Source organism: Mangifera indica, chromosome 3 (assembly GCF_011075055.1).
Source record: "Mangifera indica cultivar Alphonso chromosome 3, CATAS_Mindica_2.1, whole genome shotgun sequence".
Lineage (NCBI taxonomy): Eukaryota > Viridiplantae > Streptophyta > Magnoliopsida > Sapindales > Anacardiaceae > Mangifera > Mangifera indica.
In genome coordinates, this window is record NC_058139.1 from 5604312 (window position 1) to 5614928 (window position 10617).

The following is a 10617-nucleotide window of genomic DNA, read 5'->3' on the forward strand; positions in this document are numbered from 1 at the left end:
GATATTTATGCTTTACTTTAATATAAGTCACATTTTCAAATATTAATAATTTATTTTTCAAATATTTAAATACAACAAAAAAATTTGAATGGTATTTTAATATTTAAAAATTAATCGGGCGTTTGATATTTATCAATCTCTTGAGTAAAAGAAATTAACTCAAAAACTTAAAAAAAAAAAAAGAAATTAAAATTTTGGAAATATTAAAATGTAAAAGATAAATGTTGATGTCCCTACTTATCTTAAAAATAAAGTAAATGCAACTTATCCATATGTGAAAGACAGACTATTTATCAAGTGTTTCTTCCCAAAAACATTTTAAATTATTTTTATATTATAATAAATCATTTAATCATATATGTATTGTAAAAATAAATAATTTATTTTTATAATAGTTGAAAACACCCACCAAATTATTCAATCTTGACCATTAAGCAATACTCAAGAGTCTTTTTCAACTTCAATCTTAAGAAATCCAATACATTTACCAAATTACCCTTGACAACGTGCATCCAAAATGATCTTCCTGCAAACTTAGTTCATTATCTCAACACTCTATAATTTTATTTTATTTTTACAAAATTCCAACAATTTTTAATTTATATAAAAATTAGTAATAATTTGTTCACACTGATAGAATTAATTAATAAATATTTTATAAAATTATTAAAACACCTGTAATAACATACTGAAGTATTAAAAAAAAATATATAATTTTATTAGTAAAATAAAAATAAAATAAAATAAAAAGTCTATTTGAACATGTCTGCTGAAAACATGGATATTTCAACATTCATGGTTGTCTCCCACCAACGACAACACATAGTCTTTGAAATTTTTTACGTATAAATAAGAAATCCCATTTTATATTTTTATATTTTCTTCTGAATATGACATGTTGACTTGGTTAAATCAAGTTATTATCAATTATCTATTTGATGCGACACTTAGTGTGTTTTTTTCCTTAATTTGATTTATAATTGAAGACAGATTGACAATTGTTAAAGACTGATTGGGAAAGAAATAAAATTAAATAAAATAATAACACACGTTCAATTTATTTTTAAATTTATTATTTAAGTGCATTAAAGTTGAGAATTAAAAAAGTCAAAGAAGCAAAAGGAGAGGGTAATATTGTAATTTAATAAAAAGTATCAATTATATCACATCACTAATCCTATGGGAAAGTATCTTCAAAACTGTGGCAACAAAGCCGAGAAATAATAAATAAATAAATAAAAGTGTTTTCACATAATTACTAAAACTAATAAAATAAAAAGCTAAATAACTAATTTCCCCCTCAACTTTGATAAACTAACATTGTTTCACTTTGAGTTTGAAAATTTTAATTTTGATATGCTTGTTTGTAAAAATCTATACGTAGATTTAACCGTTAATACAATATATAATAATTAATATTACTTATTAGATTTTTTTGAGAAACTCACCTAAATTTATTTGTTAATTTGTAATTATGTAAATTTTAAATTTTAATACATAGAGATTCAAAAACCTTATCGTGTCTACGGATTTCTTTTATATATTTAAGTTTAGAGCGAGAAAATTTTAAGTTGCTATTTTTTATTTTCTTGCGATAGAAACGAAAACACGTACATTGACATTGACAACAACCGCAGCAAATTTCTTCTTTTCTCTGCTTCTGCTTCTTCTACTTACTTTTCACTACTTCGTTGTTATGTTGTCAAATCTGAAGATTTATTCTCTCTTTTGTTTTAGTTACTTCGACTTCCAGTACTCAAACTTGAACTACTTTTACAGGTGAGTTTGTTTGTATTTTGTTTTAGTTCCCATTTTGTCCTTCACGCATGGCTACTCTACTTTTTAGCGTTGAACCCGCGTCAAATCTCTCCTTCTTTTCTTAGATCTTTCCCGTTTTCTTGGGTTTTCCTCAGAATGGTCATCAGGGTATGCTTTAGTTTCTCCAATTCGCCTAAAAAATTGCTCCTTTAAGGTCATTTCATGGTTTTTACTTTTTGTTGAATCGTTGTGGAAATGGAAGTTTTTTCGGTGCTTGTTTGTGCTTTTTTTTGAACTGAGTGTGTTTTGTTTTTTAATTTTTTTTCCTGTTGAGGAAAATGTCAGACGTGATAAGGAATTTGGAGATTTTAATCAGGGGAAAGTGTTGATTTTCTAGCTGAACTCTTGAGGTTGAAAAATCTACTTGTCAGTGGTAGATCTTGTTTCTTGAATGATTTTTTAGTTAAAAAATTGTTTTGCTTTTGGAGTCTGGTTCTGTTGTTGTAACAAGTGAGATGTTTACAGATGTTGCTTTTTGTTTGAGACCTTCCTTAAATGGCAAGTTTCGATCTCATTACAAATTTATTCTTTTTTGCTTGTTTGAAAGTTGAGTGAAAACAAGATACGGAAAGAGACTTTCAAGTATTGAAACTTGGATTTCTGCTCAAGAGAAAGTAAATTCGTTTATCTCATTCCTTTTACGATTTGGTTTGAAATGGTGATTGAGGGTTGATTGATTCTGGTTCTGTGGATATGAAGTCTATGTATGTTATGGTTAGACTTATTTGGGATTAAACGATAATCATATTCCTTTGTATGTACTTTTGAGAGGATAATGTTACTAGAGTTGAATGGTAGGTGGAAAGATGAAAAATATTTTGCCATTGAAGGCTTCACATGGCAATTACCTAACTGACAATAGTCTCTCACAATTATACAGTCTTCTTCGTTGTCAACTTCAATTTTTTACTTTGTTCTAAAGTTCTGGGTTTCTTTACTCAAGTGATCCTACTTTATTTTAGCTGCATAGAAATAGTGGGGTGGGTAAGGTATTCAAAATTTGAAATTGTGAATTTTTAGTTCAGACAAGTTCATCAGTTAAAAACTGCTTTAACATTTTGTAGATTTTGCTTTTTTCAGCAGTAAATTGCGTTGGTTTCTATCAGTTTTCTGAATGGCTGTGATGTTCTTCTCTTGCAATTTAACTAACTTTTATTTCATATTTTCTTTTACAAAATTTTAAGTAATTTCGCTTATAATGTAGAGAAAGAGAAAACCAAGAAACTTGGATATTAGTCCTTAACTTTGCAGTCCTCTTCCTGCTTCTTGCTCAAGCTCATAGGGTTACTGGGTTTTTAGATGTAAAATTTGGACTGTATTAGAAACTTAGGACCCTGTAATTTTATTTGTTGTTCTTCATTCCTTTGGGATTAACTATCGTATGTTTTCATTTGGACTTGCCAAGAGAGTAATCTGATTTTAAAAAATCCTGTTCTGTGTACATTAGCTTCGTCAAGTTGTCAAGTTTGTTCAACCATGTTTGAAAATTCTTCACTTTAGTAGGCAATGTCCTTTGGCTAGTTTTAATTCAATTTGGAGCTAGTTACCATTATCTGATTTAGTTTTGTTTACATTTTTTTTTTCAATTGAGATCTCGCTGTATGCACAGATTATCTTAAATTTACCTGAGTAACCACGTATTCCATTTGCTTTATCAAAAATCTGATACGAAAGTCTGATGTAATATTAACCATCAAGATTTTTGGGCTTTTTCCTTTGCCTTGTCAGTTGATGCAGTGGCAGTACTATTAACTGATAAATAAGTTTGAACTTGTCTTGTTTATGTATCTCCATAAGCTTGAGTGGTTTATTGGGCTCCTCTTATCATTTTCCTTCAACAGGAAACTGATAGTAAATTTATAATTAATAATTAGTTATATGCTTATTGATTTACGGCCCTGGATAGTCATGAAGTAACATCCATGGTATTTTTTTTTTTGCTGAACATTGTTTCTGACTCTTATGGTATTTTCTGTTGTCAGGTGGGCTGTGAAATCTTGCCACTACACTGCCATTATTGTATAGTGTGTAGTATTCTGGGCTGTCTCCTCGAGATAGATGGGTTCTAGATTCCCATCTCATCAGCTCAGCAATGGCCTTTATGTATCGGGCCGGCCTGAGCAGCCAAAAGAAAGGACACCAACTATGAGTTCAGTAGCCATGCCTTATACAGGTGGGGATATCAAGAAATCTGGAGAACTAGGGAAAATGTTTGATATCCCTGTTGATGGTTCCAAGTCTAGAAAATCTGGACCTATAAATAGTGCTCCTTCAAGGAGTGGATCTTTTGGAGGTGCTGCTTCGCATTCAGGTCCGATCATGCCTAACGCATCTGCCCGAGCTGGTTTCACATCCGGTTCTGTATCTTCTGGAGGGATGTCTGCTTCTGCTTCATTAAAGAAGTCGAACTCTGGACCACTTAATAAACATGGGGAGCCTATAAAAAAATCTTCAGGCCCTCAATCAGGTGGAGTAACACCAAGTGGGCGCCAAAACTCTGGCCCGCTTCCTCCTGTTCTCCCTGCAACTGGTCTTATTACGTCTGGACCCATCTCTTCAGGTCCACTAAGTTCATCTGGGGCTCCTAAGAAAGTATCTGGCCCTTTGGATTCTATGGGACCAATTAAAATACCAAGCTCTGTTGCTCATAACCAGGCTGTGACTGTTCTTAGCCAAGAGGAGGACTTTTCCTTCAAAAGGAATTTCCCAAAGCCAATATTGTGGTCATTGATTCTACTATTTGTGATGGGCTTTATTGCTGGTGGTTTTATTCTTGGTGCAGTACATAATGCCATTCTTCTCATTGTTGTCGTGGTTCTTTTTGGTGCTGTTGGTGCTTTATTTGGTTGGAATTCTTGGTGGGGAAGAAAAGCTATTATCAGTTATATTGCTCGTTATCCAGATGCTGAACTTAGAAATGCCAAGAATGGCCAATTTGTGAAGATCTCTGGGGTAAGTAAATTTTATTGAAGGTTACAGATTGCATTGTCTGCTGCACTTGTATGTGCATCTAGATTTTCATGCTATTTTTTTCTAACTCTGTGGACATTCACTAACGATTGTTGCAAAGAGTTCATTGTGACCATGAGAATAGGATAATATATTTCTTGTATATAATGCCGTTTAATCATTTGGACATGATTTTGACTAATATATAGTTTCAAGCACATCCAATGAGGTTGTTTTCATTGTTTTCTGTAATCCATTTGCAAATGTTCAAATGTTGGTGATCTAAAATGTTTAGTTATGTTTTTGAAGGTGGTCACCTGTGGTAATGTGCCTCTTGAGTCATCCTTCCAAAAAGTTCCTAGATGCATATATACGTCCACAAGTTTGTATGAGTATCGAGGATGGGACTCAAAAGCTGCCAACCCTACACATCGTCGTTTTACTTGGGGGCTCAGGTCATTAGAAGTGAGTAATTGAAAATTTGTAATGGTAATATCGTTTTATATTTTAACGTATGTGAAGTACATTTGATGCTGCTTCCTGAGTTATTTTGGAGAGTCTCTGTTTACTAGAACCTGGATCTAATGCAATTATATGCTATTATCAAGGGGCTGTTGTCAGCTTATGAATAAACCTTTATTTTTAAGTTGCTACATTTCACAGTTTTGATGTAATCTCTTATATGTCTTTTTACAGAGGCGTGCAGTTGACTTCTACATCTCTGATTTCCAGTCTGGGTTAAGAGCATTGGTTAAAACTGGGTATGGAGCAAAGGTCACACCTTATGTTGACAACTCTCTTGTCATAGATGTTAATCCAGCTAAAGAAGAGTTGTCTCCTGAGTTCATTAGGTGGTTGGCAGAGAGGAACCTTTCAAGTGATGATCGTGTAATGCGATTGAAAGAAGGGTAAAAATGATCTCTTAGATATCATCATTTTACACCATAATTACTGGTCCAAATATGGAACTTTTTCTCTCTCGATATTTGTGTGTATTGGAAGGGGGGATATAACCTTCTAAGAATTTTCTATTAGTATCCACATCTTTTACAATTGTATTTGTCTTATAGGTATATCAAAGAAGGTAGCACTGCCAGTGTAATGGGAGTTGTTCAGAGGAATGACAATGTGCTCATGATTGTCCCTCCACCTGACCCCATCACAACAGGATGCCAATGGGCAAAATGTATTGTTCCAGCTAACCTTGATGGTATCGTATTGAGATGTGAAGACGCGTCAAAGAATGATGTCATACCAGTTTAGTTCTATGTCTATGTGCATTGTAAGCCTTTCTCTTTAAGGAATATTCTTTTCTTCTTTCTTTTTGTCTGTTAATATTTGATGCTGCGGATGGTAAAATGGTAGTATTCAGGAGTGATGGTTGATTGTGATGCTTGAATATGCAGTTGGTTGCAGTGCTTAACTCAATGTATAGCTCTTCAGGGTTTCTTCCCCTTTATTTTTTCTTTTGTGAGGAGGGTTGGTTCAGCAGTAGGGAAATGTATGTGTGAGCAGATTGCGGTTATGTTATAAAAACAAAAAAAAAAAAAAAAAAAAAAAAAAAAAAGAGTTACCAAGTATATTGTCTTCACATGCAATCTCTATAGTGTGTCTACCTTTCTCTGGCTGAAATTTGTAAGTACAGCTTGTTGATGCATTATATAATTTATATTGAACTGACTTATATTTAGGCATGAAACTTTTTTGTCTCCATCTCTCATGTAATCCTTCCCTTGATGGGGCCTTATCTTTTCCAAAGCTATGTGACTTGAACTTGTTGACAAGCCTTATCAATGGTGTATGGGCAGAAATTTTTGCTAAAGCAGTGCAATGGCAATTCTGGTAGGAAATTCTTAACTCTCAATATTAGATTATATAAGATTGAAAGGTGGAGATGGAATGTATAGGTATACTAGACAGAGTACTTGAACTTACATTATTTAGTGTCTGGGATGCCAATACAGGGCTTATGAAGGACCAGTGTTGTTATGGGTTCGAAATAAAATTATGTATATATAATTTTAAATACATAATTAAGTATACAAATGCCACTTTATCATATAATTAAGTAATTTTAAATTAAAAATAAAATAAAACTCAATCACATATGACACATTATATAACAATGTTTTGGGTATCTTACTTGTAGGGAGAAATTAACTTTTATCTTTATTCGACAACAAAATTTTGGGCTTTACAGCCGAATCTAATACCCAAAGTTTGTTGCAAAATATAATAAATTTAAAATTAAAAAAAAAAGAATTTGAGAAGTAAGTAAAGAAATTAAAAAAAGAAAAGAAAGAACATTTTTCTGTTAAAGATAATAATTTGAATCTAAAATTATATATACAATTTGATGTATAATTACATATCCTCGATTTGAATAGCCCAGTAAAAAGTAAATATGTACGGAATAAATTGGGGTCTACAAATTAATTATTTAAAAATAATTTAATTATTAAAAAATGAAATTTCATTGGCAAAGTAATGTCGTATATGTTTTATTTATTTATAAAAATAATATTTCGGCGGAAATTCAAGTGGAACTGTTGAATTTTAACTTAACTTGAAAAATTGATGCAATTGCAAGGCAGCTAATTGTCGGTGTAATGTTTCAAGATCTGTCTCAAATCTTTGTTCACTTCTCTCTGTCCAGTCGCATTCATATTGCAGAGTTTTATGCATTAGAATTCAGAAATGGTGCGCTATTCTTCAGCTATAGGAGGAGCCAGGGCCATCTCACCGGCTAGAGTGGTGTTGCTGATTTTTATGCTGATTTTAGCGTTTGCTTTGATCGCTGATTTCTTCTGGGCTTCTTCTTCACGATTCACTTCTTCTTATTTCAGTATCGACTCCAAGTGGAACTCCCATTACCCCCTTGTCGTGCCCGGCCAACCACAGAAAAAAGTAAGCTTAGTACTTCAATTGCTGCTTTAACTAACTGTTTACATTAGGTTGATTTTTAATCTAATTATCTCAATTAAGTTTTTGATATGGTAATTTTAAAGGCTGTGTTATTATTTATGCAATTGAGTTTTTTTTCCTGAAAAGTTACAAGGAAATAACGGCTTATTTTTAGTGAAAGAGCTTAAACATTAGATTTGATTTCTTGCTAAGCTGATTGTGATGTTTGGTGCCGAAGTTTTCATGGGTAAGGTTTGATTTATGCAATTGGGCTTCTTAAAATTTAGGGAGTCAAAGATTAATTGTAGTGTCAGTGTTTGATAGTCAGTATTCATTATTTTGTTGATTTTATTGATTCTAAGCTAATTGTGAATTTTTTATGTTTTTTGTCGAAATTTTGATGGGTATGTAAGTTACGAAGAAGAGATTCATAGTACAGTTCTGAATGAGGTTAATAATTGGGATCTCTGTTTTCTTAATTACAGTTAAATAAGGTTTTTATGTAACTATTTAAAAAATTGAAATAGAAGTGAACAGGAAAGTCGCAAATTTAGAGTAATTAGGTTGGTAGTTTAAGTGGATATGTGGAGATTAGGTTTTGTTGAATGATTTTATTGTTAATTTAGTATTTCTATGAAAAATAGTACCATTTTCCATTTTATTATGTAATTTTTGATATGTCCATCTCATGTTCGTGATAAGTCTCATTTGAGCTTTAATTGTCATGCCAATAGAAAGCCTCATAAGATATATGAAAAGTTAAAATTCTGTTTGGTTAGTTAGAAAGATGCAGAAAATACTAAATTTAACAATTATCTGAGTGTTGTGAATTTTGTATATGCTTCATTTGATTGACTAAAAAATGTCGCAAAATCAATTGATTTGTTCTATTGTTTAAATTCTATACAGAATGATTGACGAGTAAAACCAAACATTTAAGTTCGATTTGATTATTTGATAGATGCTTGAGAAATCCAACCAAATAGACACTGCTCCTGCTAAGCCAAAACGATGATAACCTGCAAAACTGACCCCAAATATTCCAGTCCAATTTCACACACACAGCAACACACAGTCCAACCAAATAAAAATCTGTAAGAGTGTCAACCGAACAATAAATATACTGATATATATATCCAATCCCTACTCCTTAGTGCTTGCAAAATGAAATAAGAATGATCCAACGACCTTAAGAAGGACTGAAACTATTCTGGCAACAGAGGTGCCAAATCCTCCCAGGCTAAACACCCCCCTTTTCCCTATTCTCCAGTAATATCTTCTTGGCCACTTCCTCTTTCTCCTTTTTCTTTTATACCAGTGCCAAAACTCTTTTATTTTATTTTTCATCATTTATCATAAACCTTACATATGTGCCCTCCTTTTGGATATTTGCCACCTCACCAAAAGGCGAAGTTCTTCTGCTCTCACTCTTACCCTTCTTCTTGTAGACTTTAGTGATTGGGTTATATTTCATCTCTCATGAACTTTATCCTTAACTGGGTTGTCCTTACATTTAATAATGTGATCTAGTGTTTGATTTGAGTCACATCTTATTTGGAATATTAAACATGACCTCTATTTCGCAATTTCAGAAGTGCATTTGTATCTGTGAGAGTACCTTAGGAGAACAAGAAATTGAAATTTATTTCTTTTAGTTCAAGACATGCATGACTTGAAACCAAACTTGTGAGCCCTTTTAAGAATTGTCTAATACCCTGATTGGCTTACCTCAATAAGTTTGCTGGTTCATTTGAAACAAAAAGGCTTGCTCCTCAATATTTATGTTTAATTGTTCTAAATCTGTGAATTAATAACCTCCATGCATTATTTGAAGGGAGACCCAGCTAAAAATAAGGATGTTTTTCCTGAGAGATTCTTATCAGCGACTTTTCAAGATTTACCAGCACCGAATTTGACGTGGGAGAAGATGGCGTCAGCACCAGTGCCTCGTCTAGATGGCGCTGCAATACAGATAAAAAATCTTTTATATGTGTTTGCTGGATATGGTACCTCTGATTATGTGAGAACCTTTTCTAGCTCCTACTACTTATTTTTATACACATTGTTTCTACTTCTTGTACTGATTATGCTTTTTATTGAATAAAATTTTCTAAATAGAGACAAACTCACAAGGAAGCTGCCCAGCAATCCTTGTCTTCATAGCTAGCATCCCTATTTATTATAATTTCTCCATATTTAGCAGTTTCAGACTCTCTTTATTTGAATTTCTGACATATTTTTTACCTCCACATATTCAAATTTAATATGCGACATTGTTCTCTAATAAAAACTTAACCTTCAAAATTTGCAATCTTTTGGACTTTATATTGGAGTGGCCAATAATAATTTTTTTATCAATAGTGGGTGGCTTGTTTATTTTTAATTGATTAATTTTAAGTGTGAGGCCTTTCACAATTTATTTGTGTTGTCATTGCATATTACTTCTGTTCTTATCATGAGTAATGATGCAAGCCTAATTTAGCATCCCTCCCATAAGCCTAGGGTGGGTCATGCTACCATTATTTTTTCCCTCTCATAGTCTTTTGCAAAATGTTTGCTTGTCCATGAAAACCTTAAAGTTAGCATTTATTTTTATATTTACTGCTTTAATAGGTACATTCTCATGTTGATATCTACAATTTCACTGATAATACATGGGGAGGAAGATTTGATATGCCTAAAGAAATGGCTCATTCACATTTAGGAATTGGTACAGATGGGAGATATATTTATGTAGTTACAGGCCAATATGGTCCACAATGTAGAGGGCCTACAGCCCATACATTTGTTCTTGATACTGAGACAAAGCAATGGTTGGACCTGCCGCCTTTACCCGTTCCCAGGTATGTTCCCTGTTGATATATTGTTATCCTTGAAATGTGTTTTGGGCTTGATAGGATATTCTCTGTTCTCTCTGTCTCTCTCTTTCTGTGCTTTGCTGTTTTT

The 10617-nt window shown here is 32.6% G+C and overlaps 2 protein-coding genes across 8 annotated transcripts in view; both read left to right on the forward strand.

Annotated features, from left to right (window-relative positions):
- The first annotated feature begins 1572 nt into the window (after window positions 1-1572).
- LOC123210534 (uncharacterized membrane protein At1g16860-like) lies at window positions 1573-6466 on the forward strand. 6 transcript variants are annotated; one of them, XM_044628948.1, is made up of 6 exons: window positions 1573-1779; window positions 3801-4770; window positions 5077-5232; window positions 5464-5675; window positions 5838-6049; window positions 6174-6466. In XM_044628948.1, exons 2-5 carry the CDS (start codon window positions 3877-3879, stop codon window positions 6028-6030), a joined length of 1455 nt encoding a protein of 484 aa, XP_044484883.1. In that variant the 5' UTR covers window positions 1573-1779; window positions 3801-3876; the 3' UTR covers window positions 6031-6049; window positions 6174-6466. The 6 variants fall into 6 exon arrangements, with proteins under 6 accessions (XP_044484883.1, XP_044484878.1, XP_044484880.1 ...); XM_044628945.1 differs by adding an exon at window positions 2366-2432 and having other exon boundaries at window positions 1577-1779; window positions 5838-6466; XM_044628943.1 differs by having other exon boundaries at window positions 5838-6466.
- An 823-nt stretch (window positions 6467-7289) lies between these two features.
- LOC123211528 (kelch repeat-containing protein At3g27220) overlaps window positions 7290-10617 on the forward strand; it is a 10812-nt gene continuing 7484 nt past the window's right edge. Inside the window, exons 1-4 of one of the 2 annotated variants that reach the window (XM_044630317.1) lie at window positions 7300-7523; window positions 7614-7674; window positions 9506-9691; window positions 10285-10514. In XM_044630317.1, coding sequence (XP_044486252.1) covers window positions 7465-7523; window positions 7614-7674; window positions 9506-9691; window positions 10285-10514 — 536 coding nt within the window. In that variant the 5' untranslated portion in view covers window positions 7300-7464. Of the gene's footprint in view, window positions 7675-9505; window positions 9692-10284; window positions 10515-10617 lie in introns of both variants that reach the window. The other variant, XM_044630316.1, reaches the window with a different exon arrangement.